Here is a 19,837-nt window from a genome sequence, read left to right on the forward strand (position 1 = left end):
GCATGTGAGTGTCGAAAAAAATCACAAAAGACTTAATAACTGTACAGCAATGCGTGTCTATAGTTGTATAAGGGGAGTTGACTGTGTAATCAAAACATGTGCTGTCAACCAATGACTATCTGTGCAACCACGTCCTGTAAACGGCTGAAACAACACAAAGGGAAAAAAAAAAAAAATCTATTCAACTTCAATAGTTGTCTGAGACTTTATGTTTTGGATGTTGCATGTTTTGTTGATGGTTTGTCAGTATATTTTGCTTACAGATTATGTTTAAAAAGAGACAGAGTATGTATAGATTTATCTGTATGCTGACTGTAAAGAAATATGCTTGTAAAATTGTCTTGTTTTTCACTCAGTGTAAAAACAAAGAATCTAATGTCATGGTTTTGTGGTTGTACACAGGATGTGTTGAGATATTATGCAAATTGTGCTGTAAAAAAATCAGCTGTTTCCCCCCCGAGTCTAAAGAATAAATATTAAGAAGAGCTATATTACACATGCAGAGTTGAGCTTGGTTTCATTTGTCATGATAATAGGTCTTGTTCAGACATTTTGGCTTGTCATAGCAAGAACAGCAACAAAGCTTTCTTTGATGCTGCCACCAGATGGTGCCAAAGTCATACACTCTGTGGTTTTAATTTAAGAACATATTTGCAGTAAGAAAGTAACCCCTTCACAAAACCATTTCTTATCATCATAATTACTATTATTACAGTCTATTTTCATTTTTTGTAACTTGCCATTTTCTTTTTTCATTACCTTTTTTGATGAAATTATCCTCCACATTACCATCTCTATCTGGTTTAACTGAGAGTTCGTGCCAACATACTCTGTCTTCCTTTTTCTTGAGTTTAAAGTCAGGGCATTTACTGCAGTATAGCAGAACCTGGGACTAGTACATCCCAGATTTTATCTCTGCAACAACAGGCTGGGTCATGTCTTTAAAGCTTTATTTAGCTGCAATATGAAGACATGGCCACAGTGAGGCAGCACTGACTCAGTGTGTGGGGCAGAGCAGCTCTCCTGGTTCTACGGGTTCTAGAAGAAGTGCATGGTATTATACTACAAAATTTAAAAAAATTTCATTTATGATGTTTATCATGATCTTTGGGCTTTTCATGAGGAAAAAACAAAGAAATGTACAATTCTTTTATACAGAAGCAGTAAGACTCACATTGTTTAATCAGTGACATGTCGAGCAAAGCTGCCAAAGAAGTGACCATTGTTGGAATTCATTGATTATTTTTCCTGATCCTGATTTAACAAACGAGGGATGGATAAACCTTAAAAAAAGATGGGCCAAAGGCAGATAAAGTATACGTAATAATCATTTAAAACTAACTCCTACATTAATTAATTTTTTTAGAGAGTTGAATAAATGTAAATATGATACATTTTTTGTAGCTTTTGTAACCAGCCCAGAGCTTCTGTTCTTGTAGGTCATTGTAATAAATAGTGAAATATACTATTCCATTAAGTAGGAATTTAATGGAAATAAATAACACATGGAACAGAAATAAGAACAAATAACACTTTAGCAGTTACACAACACTGATGTGATGTGTAGCATCTTAAAGGCATCATATAATGCAGGCCCATGAAGATACTATAAGACATAAAACAGGTTCCCCCAACTTGGATTAGTTATACTTATTCATAATTATGTCAGACTGATTATTTAGCACTTTTTCTAAAGTTCCTTTTGTTTGCTGTTTAATCAAACAGATGATGAGTCCAATGAATTGCTCCAGTTCACTGTCATTGCACCACATTGGTCGTATCACAATCTAAAAGTGCTTGTGTGTGGTTTGGAGTTTGCTGCTGCTACGTTATGCTACAATTTCACAACAAAGCAACCAACTAGGCCTATTATACATCTTATAGGACAGACATAAAATTTGTTCTGCATTGATGAAAGTGAATTTGATTCCAATGAGTCTGTTGGGAAGAATGTGCCTTCTCCTGCTCATATGCTTTCTGGTGCCACTGAGGGCTCAATACTTTGAATCTAATGTAATTTGGCTTCTGCTCCTGCTGGGTATCATCTGTTATGCTGATGACAAAAATGAATGCTTCCTACTTTTCTCTATCAATAATTGGATATTTTTAATTTTGTTTCATTATTACATGCTTGATGTTGAGCGGTAAAAGCTCCATCATGGTTAGATAAATTCAGAGGAATAAAGAAGCAGATACTTGGCAGCTCCTGACTCTAAATATATATATATTTTTTACCTTTTGATTTTGTTTATTACACAGGTTTACTGCTTTCAAGTCAGGTCTTTGGATAGATATCTAAAGAAGTCTCTAGTTCCTGTTCTAAAGAGTATTTATTTATGTTTATATAAGCTTAGTAGTTTCTATCTAACCAACACAAACACAGTTTAGAGTCATAGTGGGTCATGCCAAATAAAGACTCATGTGGCTGGGGTTTTGGAGACTGAAAAGGACTATTTAGTACTTCACAGGCACTATATATAATCATTTACATTTGGAGTATTGGTTTACATTGCTTGTTATACTGTTATAATGGGTATTCAGGTATGAATATGTACAACATGTAAATGTACAAAACGTGTGCGTGGATATGGGCATCTTTTATAAATATACAGTTTATGTTTATGTTTGTGAATTTTGAATATTGTTATAATACGTGCACTCTTCATACAGAAAATGAACACAACAAACATTAGGACTATGTAAAAAGACTATGTTCCAAATGAATAGTGCATTTGCTAAAGTATCTTTCTTGTGATTTTAATGCATCTCCTCCAGATGGCAGTATCCTCTATCAAATACCTCCAACTTTAACTGTACTGTGTAAGTGATCTTTAACTATTGGTGCTTTTACATGTTATAACATTAACATCATAACCAAGGATGTCCATGTCTACAGGTGGTTCTCTCTTCTGAAATCGGGATTAACTTGAGACAAAGACAAGTTGTCCGACATATGCCATGAGTTTTTTTTCTGCTCTTCTACTAATCTAACATCTGTTTCTTATAGATAGTCGGTTGGTATCTGTAAGAATGTGATGAGAGGAGTAGAAGTGCAGCTATTAGTCCGACACCACTCCCTTTTCAGGATGTAGTGTGAGATGTTCCCAAAAAAAAACTACTGAATGGGGATGTCTGCAGAGGAGGCCTCCTCCTCCTCATCCTCTCCACACTGCTCTTTGCTTTTATGTTCTCCACTCCACGCCACCTCTCCAGTTCTCACCATTCACTTACTTTTCTCCATCCCATCAGCAGGTGCATCTGTTCCTCTGCCGGGGGAAATGAGTGTGAGAAAGGTGTAGTGAGAAAGACTGTGGACAGGGTGATGTGACCAGGAGTGAGAGGATGAGAACACGGGAGAAAACTGAGGGGGGAAGACTCACAGCGTACAGTGAGAGGAGGGGGAGAGGTGGGGATGGGAGAGACAAAGAGAGAGAGGGAGGGAAGGGATGAGGGGAGGGTGAGAGGACACGAGAGATGGTGTGTGGTTGCCAAGCAACGATTGATAACCAAATCCCCAAGCATCCTGCTTGTGCTGCCCTGCCCTCCCTCCAGGCCTGAATTACAAACACATGCACACGCACACACAAACACATACACAGGTTTTATGTTATCGCTTTGTTATTCAGTTATTCAGTCAAATTGTTGATGCTCCTTTAATTTAAAATGATAACAGTGATTTTATATCCTGCAGTGGTGCAGGAGCTTGTATATGTTCTATAATTTATACATTCATGTTAGGATGCGCAGCACATAGCCACAAATTCAATCTTATAAAACAGATATGATTGATGGCACTGCGATTTATTGAGCTTTTACTCTACTTTGCTTCACACATGTGTGAAGTCAATACAGCTGTCAGTGTGGCAGTGATTCCCATGTGGGACAGTTTCTCTGCCTGCTGCCACTCATGCTACCAGGATGACTGGCAAAGAGTATGCTATCAAAGCCAGTAAATTATCCCATCCCTCCTGGTTGTAGGCATTGCAAGGTTGTAGGGCATTTTAAAAAGCACAACCTGCATCTGTATTCTGTGTGCGTGCGCTTGTGTGTGTGTGGTACTTGTAGTCGGCAGACCCTCCTTTTATTGAGTGTTTTTTTATAGGGAGGTTAAAAAACAATTTGTTGCTCCCAATATGGAATGCTGTACACCTGGAGGGAAGGTAATATAGGCCATACTAATGGTTTTAAGATCAAAACAAATATCACTGCTTCTATTGAAATATCACATAAAATACTGTCACTATTAGACTGAATAATATACAAAAATATGGATAGTTTAAACTGCATTAGGTTAAGGCAGTAATGAGTAACACATAGAAGTCCCCATGAGAAGATCTGAGGAGCATGTGTTTTTTTTTTCACTAGATTGAACAGGAGGGGAGGCAAGGGGGGTGAGAGAGAGAGAGAGAGAGAGAGAGAGAGAGAGAGAGAGAGAGAGAAAGAGAGGGATAAAGAGAGAGCGAGAGAGAGAGAGACTGAAATATCCGGCTCCAGTACCTGTTAGAGCGCTGGATTGCCGGGTGATCAGATTAGAGGTGTCAGGGTTCGTTAATCTGTGAGGGAGCGACAGACTGCCGCTCACGCTGCTGCTTCTGCACACCGCTCCCATTCATCGGCAGCGAAGGGGAGCGGAGCACATTTGGTGTTGACGCGCGTCGGGGAATTTCCCCCCTCTTTTTTTTTTACAATGGATACCTGCAGGGTACGAGCCTGGGTGTTTCTGGTCCTGTTATGGCAGGACATGTCTTTGGCATCGCAGTTTCCGACACAGCTCATGTAAGTACAGCAATTATAATCCTACTCTGGGCAGTAAATATTGTGATTTGCAGACTCCTTGTTTCAAGTGCTCGTCGTTTAGAGACAAGTGTTACATCTAATGAGCCACTCGCGGTGTGTAGGCTTCTCAATAGGTGCGCGCATGGAGGTGTGAGAGTGTGGTGGGCAGGTCGTTTCATTCATGCACCGGTGGTCATCTTTGAGAAGATGGGCCCCACGTTTAAGGGTAGACAATATTTCAGCTTTTCTCTGGCTGCCCGCCTCCAGGTGATGATTAATGTTGGCTAACATAATCAGCAGTTTGTCACTGCTGGGTGACTGTGGCCATGCCACACCGTGACAGCTCCTCTATGAAGTTGTTGAGGAGTTACAGTGGCCTCGTCTGTTCCTGTTCCTTTATGCAAAAGGACAAAAGTTGCATTCTTCACCTGAACACCTGATTCAGAGCCTCTCTACAGAGTTAAAGGCCACATAAATTTGAGGTAGGCTATATTCATTCAAGAGTTTGAATCATCGATGGAAAATCAACACATAGATAGATATTTAAAAAATGAACAGCATCAGAAAATATTTAACTGTTGTTAAAAGACAATTATAATAGCAGGTTTTAGTCATGTGTTTAGAATTCTGATGGGGATGCACCTTTATTTACATTAGAGTCAATGATTAATGCATTTAACTACAGATAAAAATACTTTGTTATTATTATTATTAATTTAACCAGGACATCTCTTAACACACATGACCTCTTTTTCAAAAGAGACCTAACCAAAAAAAATGTCACTGAAGGCTGAATAAATATTAGAATGCAATCCAATTGCACAACATCAAACGAATTAAGTTACAGAAACACTGCTGATATTCCAAAAATTACATATCACCAATTAAAGTTCTCTCTCCAATGGCATGTCCTCTGTAGGTTGTAGCATGAATCCTAAAAATGTTTTGGATTCAAGTGCTAAAAAAAGTTCCAGGCCCCAGTATCCATTATAATTGCACATTACATAGGAGGCTTTTCAGACCTTTCAACATCGCCATCTTTATATTTCAATGTGCTTTCTCCTTCTTTGAATTGTTGCTGTTTTCAATTTCTATTAGAAATAGAGGAGGTTGTTGAAGGCACTCCCTTTCAGTCCCCAGCAGAAGAAAATCTATGGCCTGGATCGTTTGGCATATACTGTACTCCTTCATTACTGCTGCAGTCCACAAAAAAAACAAGATAATCTTTCTTGCCTAACAGATATTCATTAAAACTAACAAGCACTAAATATACATGATTGTGTCCAAATTAATCTTTTAAGTTAATGACCCTGCATGCTGCCTGCATGACTAGATACTGAGAGGGATATATCTAATGATGGCTCTAATACATCTTGAAGGAAAAGTGTGAATGCGTGTTTGAATATAGATAAAATGAAGAAATTAAAATGAACTAGTTACAACACCCAAGTTCATCGAGTGCATTCCCCCGGATTACACTGATCAAACCGATGGAGAGAAAAACACTGATTACGTAAAGGGAGTTTGGCAAACTGTAACTTGTAATTGTGTCTCGTCATGACCCTAAATATCTGTTGTTCCAGTAACTACTCAGGAGACTTAACATTTTGCACTAACTTAGATTCTCTAGAGCAACATTTCAGTGTGAATTAGAACAAGAATTAGATAAAAGCTTTCTTGAATGTAAGACGCCAAATCATGTGGGATTTTTTGAGTTTATCACTCACGTTGGCTGTGCCAGGAATATTTCAGAGTCACATCACCAACAAGCTGAACTGCACAGAAAGACAGAAGGCACTGGGCTGGTCAGAGCTTGATCCAAAAACCCTACACTTCATGTCATACCACTTTTTGGTATCTGAGCCAGTCTGAAGCAGGACTGAATTGGCCACTTGTGTGTTAGCGTATAGGCTACAGAGCTTGAGCAGAGCACTGTGGGTTGTTTTGGAGCGTTACTGTTGGTGTTTCCATGCCTCGCTCTGCTTTGCTGGCTGGACTGGACCACTTCTGTCTTTGCCTCGGTAATGATGTGTAATTAGACTGTAGTTTAACACAGCCTCCCACTGAGATACACACTACAGTCCAGCTCATTACTTTCTCTAGTTCCAAAGTGATGGTACCACAACATCTGTCTCTCTCCTTCTTGTATTGTCTCTCCGCCTCTCTTTCTGTTTTGCTCTCATTTGCTCTTCCTGTGTCTGAAAAACAATGTAGGGCAGTGTCTGACCCAGTTGCCATTTGTATGTGCATTTGTGTGTGCATGTGTGTGTGTGTGTTTAATTATCCAGTGTTGTACCAGAGGCTGCAGTAATCAAAGCCCAGCAACCAGAGCAGAAAAATTTTGCTACTTCAGCTCAACAACATTGACTTTATGACTATACAGGCCTCTCTAAATCATCATGTTATTTTAGCCATTGATAAGAGTTTACAATATGTGTGATAACAGTGTGACAGATTGCCATTAAACCAGGTTGGTACCTCAAGGGATGCTTGGAAATGCATAGTTTAAGGATAAGAATTAATGTGCAGAGACTTTCCATGCCTATGGATAATACATCTGATCGTTTAACACCTATTTAACAAGCAAATGTGACTGCGAATATTCATAATAAAGCAACAGGCTTATAGCTTTGGGGGGTAGCATAACTTTCTATTTTATGGTCCTTTACTGTATAAGCCAGGTGAGCACTTTACAGCCAAGACTTCTCTGTCTGAACATTGCAGTGTTTGGTATTTAAACTCACAGGCGCGCGCACACACACACACAAAGCAAATATACATACACAAGATTCAGTAACGTGAGGAATGGGCTGAGCTATTCTGAAGATCAGACAATTCTCTGAAGCCTTCAACAAAATATTCTAAATAGATTTTTTTTTAAAAAAGAGAAAAGTTCATGTCATCTATATTGGTTGTGCAGAAGAACACATGCACACATACTGCACCACAGCCTGTATTGTCTCATCCATTTGTCAGCACCTGAGAGTTTTTGTTATAGAGATTTACACTGGTAGCAGTTTATTTCACAGAAGCTAAACTCTGGAGAGATAGCCCTCTGCTTCTCTGAATGTCGAGCCCCTGGAAACACACACACACACACGCACACGCACACACACACACACACACACACACACACACACACACACACACACACACACACACACACACGACCCACAATTGTCTTGTCAATGCTTCAGGCTTTGAGAGCTTAGGGGTCCAAGGGTCCACTAAAACACCTTACAATCAGCTTGCTGTTAGGAGAGTTGGGGACACGGGAGAGAGGAGAGGATCAAGAGAGAATGTTAAAGAGAAGACAGTGAACAAGAGGCAAGAAGAGGACAAAAGAGGAGAGGCAGTTTCAAAACATCTTACTGTGTAGCAAAAATCATGAAGAATTTGTTTTAGTGGCCAAGTATGTTCTCATGTAAGAAATCTAGATGGTCATGCTGCTCTCACATGCACATTGGACATACATCTACAGTCCCTGTATCCCCACCAGAATTAGGGATTGGAATTGATAAGATTTATTGATATATAAGCCTATGGGCTATGACAGCAGCTTTAATTATGAACTTTATCAGCTGCATCAGGCTCCCCCAGATTTCCTTTTAGAAATGTTCAAATACAAAACACTATTTATTCTATGGCTTGTTAATACATAATGGTTATTGTTTACTAAGAGATGTGCATCCATATTGCCCAATATGCCTAACCAACAAGAATTTAAGTTCAATGTTGAATCAATAGTCAATGCCTATCCATCTTGCAAAGCTCGACTGAGAGACTAGATGGTCATTGCCTTGTTTTAAAATGATCTCCGCCATGTATTATGTGGACTAGTCCCCACAGGTTGCTGCTGCTGGAAAGTACAAGTTTTATTTGGTAGTCGCGCGATGTGGTTATCATTTCTGAGGCTGCAGTCTGTAAACACAGTTGCTAGTTGGCGTTCACTCTCACTTTTACCAGACACAAAGTCACAGAAAAGTCCTGGAAGTAGCAGGTAAGCAAGAAACAGACAAAACAAGAGACGCTCTGCCAAGCTAATTTAGCGGGGCAGACAGATTAGAGAGATGCACTGCAAGCTAGCACCTAAATATTAGCATACTGTTATTTGCTAACATAAAACTTGGAAAGCAGAGAACACGTTTACCTGTTGCTGTCCACGCAATTCACTCTCACGATGTTTTCTTTTCTTTTCTTGACCAGAAAGATAGTTCCTCTTCGTCCTCCCAAAGTTGTAAACATTGATTCCTGCTTTAACACACGGGGACCTTGCGTAATTTGCGGAGGCCTACGCAACTTTCGTAGTGAGCGTATGGGCCTTGAAAATTACGCAGGCATTGATACAAGGAATTGCTTGAAGTTAGTATTATAGTATTAGTATTATATTTCCATATGTTTCAATAAAGTTGGGGGCTCGTAAGAGAAAGAATGATCAGAGGTGGAGATAGTCTGGTGACTTTTAGTTGCTAGTTTGGTTCAAACTACAAAAACTCTCAATCCTAGACTTCCCATAATGCAACTCGATACAGTCTTTTCAAAAACAATGTGTAGAAGTCTCCAAGCCTGGCTGAGATGACTGGTGTCAGATGACATCACTGTTATTATCGGCTGACATTAGGTTATTACTGGTATGTCATTATTATGAAAAGTAACAAAAAGTTACAGTATATAAATACCAAAGACTTAATTAAGAAATGGTGATTTAATTAAGAAATACTATTGATGATACATTGTTTGTCCGTTACTATAAAATGTCGGTATAGTTTGGTCACAACTCTTTAACCAAATTAATTATTTATTATTTGGCAGCAAAATATCCAAACAACAGGAATGGTGCTCTAAATCACCAAAGCATACAGTATCTGGACGAATGTTAATTTCCCTTCACATAGCCATAAGGCTCTGCCAAGTCTGACTCGGCAGTGTTGTTCACAACCCCTAAACCATCTGGCTTTGGGAATAACAGGATAGCAGCTGAATTATGCCTGACCCTGCTCTAATATCTCCACCTTCCTAAACAGATTCACATTGTACTATCCCCTGTGGTATTCTTTCTCTTGCAAAGTGTCTCATCTTTCTCCACAAGTGTTCTTGCTCTGAATTTTCCTCATCCACTGTGGATTTTGTGTCCCTGATGCGTCTTTGCCACTTCTTTTCTGGCTTCTTCATCTTCTGTACCTTTCTCTTTTTGTTTGTATCTCATCACCTCCCTCAGCTGGATATGTTTTTCATAACTTGCATGACTTTCATTGCTCTGCTGCAGTGACAATTTTTGGGGAATATTTTCTAGGGTATGCTTGCCTGTTTATTTTTTTATATGTTCATTTCTTATGTTTGAGTGGGGGTTGGGTGGAGGGTCACAGTTGAGTCTGTGTTAGTGTGAACAGATGATAATGACTGTATCCAGTGCCAACCTGTTATCATTCTCATGCAATATTAATGTCATTGTCTAGGTCCCTGTGTGTGTGTGTGTGTGTGTGTGTGTGTGTGCATGCATGGCGGCATATATGGTGAATTAATGCACCTACATGCACACAAGTATTTTGCTACTGCAAGCATTTCTTAGCAGGATTATTCTAACAAGTCATTGTGTCACTTAATGCATAGTGTCCTAGGTCTTTGCCATTCTCCTCTCATCTATCTCCTTCTAAAGCCACTTTGTTCAGGAGTCAAGGAGGGATATACTATGTCAGTATATTATCATACATGCTGTGAGCTTATTGTGCTCTGACATGATGATTGGAGGAGGATGAGAGAAAGGTATAATCCAGTGTGTGGCACCAGCAGGCTGGACCTGATGTCCCTGGAGTTCTTTGATACACAGACAAGCACGTCGGTCCTGGCCACCTCCTACCTCTCACCTGTCCACTCACATCACCCTCACCAGTCACAACACTGGCTGACACTTATCTGATTGGTTGACTTCATGTTTGAACTCTGAGAGAGTAATGGTATTGGTTGACACCCAGTGACACATGTTGGATTAAAGGACATTGTATTTGTTCCTGGTCTGATTGGTTGACACTTTGCTTGACCTATCGGCGTGATTCTCTTTGGTCTTGTTTGTTTTGGCGCTGTGTGACTTGGATGGTCTCGTTAGATGATAGATGTCAGATAAGTTGATTGACAGTTTAATTGCACGGTGAAATGTCTGTGATGTGTCATCTAAACTGGTTACATCTGAGTTACAAGATTTATTGTGTGTATTGCTTTCTCCCGTAGGATTAAAGAATGGGTTGATCAGATGCAGAGAGAGCTTGTCACCCTAGCAGACACGGCCACAGCTGGGAAGAGCCTCACTCAGGTATAAACACCCAAACACTACACACACATGCACAAATAAGATGCATAATCCAAATTCAACATTGTACATATCGATGCACAAAGGACGTCACATTGCACATGTCCTTGTTTAAAATTTTAATTAAGCCCTAGAATTTTCCGAAAATCATATATTGTTTGTTTTCAAGCAAAATTGGATTCATCATCTAAATAGAAAACAACTAAAAATCTGACACACCAGGTTTTAATAAATCATCAAATGCATGTGTGATTGTATACTATCTCTACTCCCTGTATGTGTCTAGATTTTCCTGAGAAACCAGCACCTCTACTCTGTGGAACAAAACGACGCAGAGGAGCTGGTGGCCAGAGCAGCCAGGAACATTGAACAGCTGCTGCGGAAGAGGTCTGCTGCCTTGAAGGTACGACTCATCCCACTCAAAGGAACCAACTGTCAGTTTGTTAGTTTGAAAGCTGAGCAGGATGGGAGAGTTATTAACAAGGGCTGCGAGAGAGAGAAGTTTTCCATCAGTTCTTGCTGTAGTCTTGACTATGTACATTCAGTAGCCAAAGTGTATGTGGTGAAAACTCTGAAGATTTAATGAAGCGCTGATGCAGCTACTACCTTTATTAAATTTGCATGATTAAATTTGACGTATGACATATTTGTGATATTTAATCATGCAAATTTCATAAAGGTAGCTGCTGCATCAAGCTGGAATGCACATATACGGATTCTTGTATTGAAGAAATAGTTTGCCATGATGCCTCCTGTATTGAAACGAACAAGCTCAGTGCATTTAGCTTACATGTGAAACTTGGTGGACAGATTATTTTAGCTTGATCATGGACTATGTTGATAGGCTGGCAGTCCAACCAAAGGGCTCTTGGAGAGATGGGATAGGGTTAACCAAGAAAAAAGATTTAGACTTGCCAGTGGAAAATAAGCTTGTTGTTCTTGGCTGTTTAACTTGGAGAGGATTGGATTGAACCACAACGCAGAGCCTGAGGGCTTTAGCTGCAGAGTACAACACCTCTTATAATTTAGTGTTGGTGGGAAGATTTAATGGTAGAAATGTAATCCTGACATCTAGTCAAAGTAAAAAGATTGAAAATACCATTTTAAATGTATAGTAACTTTATCTTTTTATTTTGTATTTCTATATTTTACATTTACGGGGCAAATTTAACACCCGTGTTGGACTACTAATTGCTATATTCCAATACATTAAATAAAGTTGAGTTGAATATCTGTCAGATATCTAATGATCTATGATCCTCCATTAACCAGCATAATTGACATAACAATAAAGATTTTGAAGAATGTTTTGGTGATAAATTATATATTATGTGCCTTTAGGCCAAATTGTTTTTGGCCAAAACATAAAGTATCCTATTGTACCACCATCTTGCTTTTATTTATTAATTTAAAAATTCATCTCACTGAGGTGTCTCGCTAGTTTTCCTCGTGTGATTGGTGTGAGTTTGGTTGAAGTGATCCTTTAAATGAGGAAGTCACATTCATAACATTTTTTTATGATTTTCTGGCAACAGGTTCTGGGACGTTTTTCCATAACAAAAGGTTTCCTCTGAGGGAAACAAATATTTGGAACAACAGCCTTCTAGAGGCCTCTACATTTTCACAAGTTACTATCTGAATGGTGTGTATTATTTATTTGTAGTTGAGGTCATTTTGTAACAGCATACCAGTGGTGATGTGATATGTATAGAATTGATGTACTTACTTGTGTGATGTTATAGGTCATAAATATAGATTGTATATGGGTAAAGCATGCTCACAGAAGAGTAGAAAGTGGGGACTGAGGTCTTCCTTTTGCCAGATTCAATGTGATAATGAGAGCTTTGACCCTAGGGAGATTCTCCTTTCTCCCCCTCCCCATTATGCCCAGAAGTGGGTCAGAGATGCTCATTTATATCAGGAGATTGAACTGTTTTTATACATTCAGAGTGGGTTCACAGCATCCCCTACTCTGCCTTTATAAGGCGTCATCATTGTTGTCTTACTTGGAATGGAGAGGGAGTATTTATGAATGTTCATAAACATATCTAGTGCCAAGTGTCTGTCTTGTGTATGTTAAGTAAACACCCCGGTGTTCTTATCATTTTTCCGAGTACTGGTGCCATGAGACACATAAGCAGCAAGGAGAAATTGGCTTCAGCGTGCAATCCAAGTGATAAAAGAAAGAGACGGTTAGGAGGTCAGGTGGTGTGTTGGTGTGTGTGTTTACAGTATGCGTATATTAAGGGTAGGTGGCCACGGGGGGTGGGGGGGTGGGGGGGTCAGCCAGCCTGACACTGACAGTGCATCGAACCTCCGGACATCAATCACTTCTCACTCTTTATTGCGTCTTTGTGTCTCATCTTCTCCCGAGTAACCTCAAGGCACACAGATATTTGATTCTCTGTCCTGAGATGTATGGATGCAGAGATAAATGGATAATGTGAAAGAAGGGCAAAATGCATGAACATGTTGGATGACTGGATTGATGGACAGATGAGCAAAGGAAGATGGGTGCACAGGATGGTAGAATGAGAGATGAGAGAAAAAAAGGCTTTGAGCTCAGAATGTAAAATGTTTTGTTTTTTTTTTCAAGTGTGACTCCATGTCTTTTCTAGGGCTTCTTGGATAAACCACAGTGAACATAAACCAAACAAAAAACACCAGCAAAGTCAAATCAGAACTTGATATACATAGACCGTTCCAGCAGACATAGTGGTTTTTCTTGGAGCTGATTTTTGCTGACCAATCTTCTAAGTTAAGTGAAGTGATTTGGCTGTAAAGTTTATCAGACAGAATACAGGAAGAGAACTTTCATTGTAGTTGGGACTTTCTTGTTCAATGCCTTTGATATGAGGTTGGGAGTGACTCTCAATGTCAATATAATTGGAGATAGCCCAAGGCACTTGAGCCACTTTCACTCAGTTGTCGACTGCTTTCAAACTTTCATCCTCCCTTTGCCTCCTTTCTTTCACTCTCTCTCCTCGTCCTCCCTGTCTCTCCGTCTCTGATCTCTAACTCTGTATGATGGATGACCTTTGAAAGGCCACAGTTTACCTAGCCACAGGTGTGTGACACAAGTGTGTGTCTATGTGTGTCTACTCATGCTTCCATAAATAAGTGTGTGGCAGAGTGTAACATGCGTTATTAATGACTACTTGGCTGCACACTGTTAGGGAGAGATCGCTTTATCAAAGGTTTTACAACTTATACTGTGGCTTGATCTCAACAGGGAACACTCACACACTTAAACACACACACTTACTAGGAAACGTTCACACATAGTGGCTTTAGGGGCTCATTCTACTTCCCTTTTCACCTCTCTGAGTGAAGTGCCCTTTTTGACCAAGTAAATAATTATCACCTAATGGTTGCTTGTAGTTAGCTAGGGTAAGGTGGTGGTTTTGCTAAAGAGACAGTAATGATAAGTCTTTTAGCCCAATAATACTAAATGAGTTCAGATAGCTCTTTTGCTTTGCCATTTAGTTTAATTTACATATCCATATCCACTTATTTTATTATAGGTCACATATAGTATATGCACATCTACTTTACTTTTCTGGGATAAAATCCATTTACCTGAGTGTCCTCTCTGATTCTCTGGTCTGAGTCGCATTTATGTCTGTCAACTCAGCACACTTACAGTCAATTTCCAGAGGCCCCTAGCCTATATTATAGTTTTTATTAGACTGAATTAAGTAGCCAATGTTATTAAAGAGTATGAATAGGCAATGGTATAGACAGTGCAGTGCAAGTCCCTATACTCATATACACACGTACATTAACATGGACATGTTTACTTGTCCTAAAAAAGCATGGAACTATGCGGAGGTGAAGAGTCAATATTTACCACTTTGAGAGAGAGAGAGAGAGTGAGAGAGTGAGTCACCAAAAATGTTTGTCAAAAGCAGTTGACCACATTGTGAAAGTGTTTGATGTGCCTGGAGCTAGATCCAATTATTTCAACGCATCTCTCCCTCCCCTGTCCCCAGCCTGCTCTCTCTTTGTCTTGCTGTCTGTGTACACTGTAATTAAAAACTTAATTATTGATGCTGCAGAACTGCTAAAGTAAAAGGCGATCTGATAAAACACTGAAGACAGACATACAGAAGCTCATACATCAAGGTACCGTCCACAGTCCACCTCTTCCTCTCTCTCTTCCTCTCTCTCTCTCTCTCTTACTAACAACCAGGAGCCACATATCTGCCGCGGTTGTTTGCTTTTGTTGGAACAATCTGCATGAGATGAATGTGTGTGGGTGTGTGTGTACAGTATTTGTGTGTATATGTGTGTGTGTGTGCAGTTCCATTCTCCTGAGGTGAAGAGCTGCTCTACCCAGTGACTAATGAGCTGGTCTACAACATTACTTAGAGTAATACCTCAGCCACCACCACTAAAACTCTACAGGACACGGGTGGCTCACTACTCTCTGACTCTGTGTGTGTGTGTGTGTGTGTGTGTGTGTGTGCGCGCGCGCACTCACGCAAGCACATTACTGTGTGTGTGAAGTGGTGTGGCTATGTGTAGGTTAGTCTGTGTGTCTTGAAAATTATGTATTTTCCTTTTCCAGTGCTGGCATCATGATTACTGGTTACATTCATTATTGAAAATTATTGAAATCGTACATTTTCATGAGGCTGTCATTTTTGAACTAAACATTTTAATGGATGCAATCATCTGTGTATTAAAAGTGAACATCAAGTGATTGCTATTATTTCATAATGCCAGTCTTAGATACTTGCAAGCCTGCCATGGCTTGCATGTCCTGCAGCAGAATCCACTTCTCAACTCTTCATGAAATCAGTATGTAGCAAACAATATTAGTCACCACAATATGCATCTGTGTTGCACTCGTTGAAGCTCTGAAGCTACCATAAGTAGTGCATTTAGAAAAATATTGGCCAGAAGATGGTTGTTTTTTCATCAATTTTAATCATTTCATCAATTTCAACAGTCACAGTACTGTGAGTCACAAACCATAACAAGGATTTTGCTGCAGAGATAGATTGATAGATATATAGATAGATGATGCGAGTAAGGTCTCATCATTTACAGTCAGTGGAAGCAGATACACTGTATGGCCTATTCTGTGAGAGATCTCGATGTTACCTAGTATGGCATGGGCATCACACACAGTGATCAAACTATAATATTGTGTCACACCCTTTGATAATACACAGCACATTTACAAGTACCTTTTTACTGGAGAGGGTAAGGTCATTATCACCATAAAACTGCTTTAAATAGCTTGCAAAAACAATTGTCAGAAATATCTGCAATGAAATGTTAATGTTCTGTTTAATTTCCTACTGTTACAGACAGTCTCAATGCCACTGCCCCAGTTAACGTTCAGTCTTACAACACTGACAAAGTCATCATACATAATGTTGTGAAATAGTGTTTCTCCTGCAGATGTTCAACCTTCGTTTTCACTGCAGTAGCTGATTCCCCAGCTTCATCAGACATTTTGTAGTAAAGAGCTCATGGCTTACAGGATCTGTCTCTTAAATGGGTGTCACAGTCACCACAAAGCTCTTCGGCGATGAAGCAATCCATTTTGTCACCAATAATGTCCCTGACACGCACATTACATGACATAACCAGACTTGTTGTCTGGTTATGTGCTTGTTGTCTTTCATAAGATTACCTCTCCCCAGGATTTCCTTTTTCTTTTTTTCTTTGTACACAATCTACTTGGATTTCTGGTCATGATGCCACCTTAAGGTCTACATTAGAGAGGAAAATCTGGTAAAAAATTTGCTACCATTGTGTTTTGTACCTCTATGTAAACAACACATTTAGGATGTATAGTAGTTCTTCCAGCATATTTGAAATAATTCTGTAAATGAATTTAAAATATTTTACTTGGCAGACACTCTCCTTTTATTGTAAACAAGACACAGTTCAGCACTCGTTTCTTTGCGACTTGTAAGCATGTCAACAACTATATCCTCTAGTAGTTATTTGTAATGTAATCCTAATCAGTCCCCTCCCCTTAATCGGAAGTGTGTGTTTCGTGTGTAATTTGTGCATGTGTTTAATAGAGTCGTTGTGCCCCAGGTGTTGGGCCATATTTTTATTAATCTGTTGCCTGCTGTCACAATGTTATAATAATGAGCACAAGATGTGACTTTATGATGTTGTCATGTGTGTGTGTGTGTGTGTATGTGTGTGCGCTAACGTAAGGCAGTAATGAGCAGAGGCTATGATACGATCAGAGATGTTCCAGTCTCTAGAGCAGATGTTACTCAAACTCCCATCTCCGCTGTGTGCTGATCATACTAAGCAGACAAGAGGTGTCTGCATGTGTCTCTGTCTGTGTGCCAGCATTTGTGTTTATGAGTGTGTGTGTGATAGACAGAAAGAGAGAGAGTGGGAGGGAGGAGTGCAGATGGGGAATTCTAACTAGACTTATGGTAGGCCAGGGGCAAATGTCCAATACATTCATGGAGAAGAAATCCAAACTGTGTTGGTAGATCAGGATGTGCTCACGTTGAATACTTGATTTGGACACAGCTATGACCTTTTGCTCTCAAGAGATGAGGTTTTGTTTTTCATATCTGATAATAATCAACACAAATTAAATGTGACATGTAGCATTTTTCAGAATCAATATTGGGATACTCTGTTATAATTACAGTAATCGAGATGTAACAAGATAATTAGTAGTTTCTGTCTTACACCACTTTGAGATAATGTTTCTAAACCACAATCCATGTCAACTTTGTGGCTTTCTGACACTGTTTCTAAGCATTTCCTTTTGACTGGTTAGATTGTTTGAAAATTTAAAAAGGGATATCAAAAAAGGACTCAAATGGCTGTTTGAGGCTGGCTCCAAAAGTGAGAGTCAATCCTCATAGACTCGATATGATAATATGCAACTTTACAGCAGGAATAAACATGTTAACAGCCTGGGACAAAAAATATTTTTGGTCTCTATAACTAATTTCCTCCTTCATGGCAACTGTATAGAGTGTGAATTTTTATACAACCCAACCATTTTAATTTTATTAAGGCTTAAAGTTCTGTATAATTGAGGGTGTTCTGCTTTGAGCGACAGGTGGGTGAGCGTATGCTAAGTGTATGAGATGAACTTACAGAAAGTTTCAACTGAATCTGCAGCTCATCTTGGCTTTACACTTTAAAGTGAGTTTCAGACAATTTGAGTTTGGACAAGAAAACCGACTGTACACTACCTGCAGCATCAAACAACTAGCTGGTGAACATAGTTAGTGAGAGATCTCTGCCATCGCTCTGCCACCAGGAGATTTACTGTGGTTAGAGGAGCAAAACATCAATGACTTGTGGTCCCCAGCTGATGACCTGATCAGGCCCATCGAGGTGTTCATTCTGGCTTCCCCTAAGCGGAGGCCTCACTGGAAGAGCACTCCAAGGCACCAGTGGAGGTGCGGCAGACAGCAAAGCCCAGCAGGCAGTCATCAACTTGTATGGCAAACTGAGTGAAGCGTTTAGCAGCTAAGGAGTCAGATATTTCCCTTAGGAGACCAAACACACCGCAAACAGAAGGGTGAAAATTGAATTTACATTTGCTAGGGGGCCAGACATATGACTCCAAATGAATGCTAATGTTGCTCTGTAACTGCTGGATGAGTAAAACAACCAACTATTTGCTAACAATTTGACACCTTAAAAAGTGATGATATGTCAGTGTTGTGTTCACAACTTCCGCTGACCTCAAGTGGCCCAAAAAATCAGTTCCCGGCAGGTTTAAAGACATTTATAACTACCGACTCAATGCCTTATTAAAAAGGGAATAAAAAGCAGATGAGCATTTATTAGTGATTAATAACATTTAAAACTGCATTATTACCGAATAACAGAGCTAGTAGGATTTTTCACAACTTGGAAATACAAAAGTTGTTCCTATTAAAGGCTTATAACTGGTGAATAAAGTATCAGTAAATTGTCATAAACCATTGATGAATCCATTGGGTATAACTTTTTCAAGAATGCCTTTTTAAAAAGTGGCCTCTTCTTTTCATATTTTACATCAGAAGAACATTAGTCTCAGTGATTCAGTGTTGTTAACAAAGATTACCTGTGAAATTTGATCAGGTGACATACTATATGATATGCTGTTTGAACAGCAGGAGATACACACATTTCTGACATACTCATGTGAAAGTAAAAGAGTCAAGGGGAGGGGATGAAACGGGGAGCAGCTGTAGATTTACTGTTCCCATCGGAGGGTTTGGCCTCTGAGAGAAGCCATGTGGAGCGGCACGGCTCTCCCCTGGGCTCTCACAGCTGCAGATACCTCTGCTCTTTCTCTGTCTGATGCTGTCTCTCTCTCTCTCTCTCTCTCTCTCCCTCCCTTTCGCTCATCTCTCCTCCTTCTCCTTCAATCCTTGCATCCCTTTCTTTCTGTCGCCCTCCTTCTCCAGTCTCCTGTAACTCTCCTGTGTCCAGCTCTTGGCCTTTAGCCACAGTTCTCTGTCAAACTGGAATTTGAAATCAACCTTTCTTTATCTGTTCTGACCTCTGTGTCTCTCTTATCATGCTGCCTCCTTGTTCAAACGGAATATATCTTTCCTCTCCCTACAACTCTTGTCTCACCCAGGTTTCCCTCTTATTTCCTGCAGATCATTTTTCATCTCCATTGCTTCTGTTATTCGTCTTTACATGCGCACACTAATACAATGTATACATCAGACATTTGTTTGTCCTTCTCAAAAGCTAGATAAAGTCTCCATCATTTTGTCTTATAAACTCCCACCCACCCTTCTATATATATCT

At 39.6% G+C, this 19,837-nt stretch overlaps 1 protein-coding gene across 2 annotated transcripts in view; it reads left to right on the top strand.

Annotated features, from left to right (window-relative positions):
* Positions 1 to 4,489: 4,489 nt before the first annotated feature.
* The window catches only part of LOC130175978 (voltage-dependent calcium channel subunit alpha-2/delta-1), a 58,150-nt gene continuing 42,802 nt past the window's right edge, over positions 4,490 to 19,837 (top strand). The window contains exons 1-3 of one of the 2 annotated variants that reach the window (XM_056386745.1): positions 4,490 to 4,776; positions 11,002 to 11,083; positions 11,367 to 11,483. In XM_056386745.1, the coding sequence (XP_056242720.1) occupies positions 4,688 to 4,776; positions 11,002 to 11,083; positions 11,367 to 11,483 (288 nt within the window). In that variant the 5' untranslated portion in view covers positions 4,490 to 4,687. The remainder of the gene's footprint in view (positions 4,777 to 11,001; positions 11,084 to 11,366; positions 11,484 to 19,837) is intronic. The other variant, XM_056386746.1, reaches the window with a different exon arrangement.

Source organism: Seriola aureovittata, chromosome 10, assembly GCF_021018895.1.
Source record: "Seriola aureovittata isolate HTS-2021-v1 ecotype China chromosome 10, ASM2101889v1, whole genome shotgun sequence".
Taxonomy (NCBI): Eukaryota; Metazoa; Chordata; class Actinopteri; order Carangiformes; family Carangidae; genus Seriola; species Seriola aureovittata.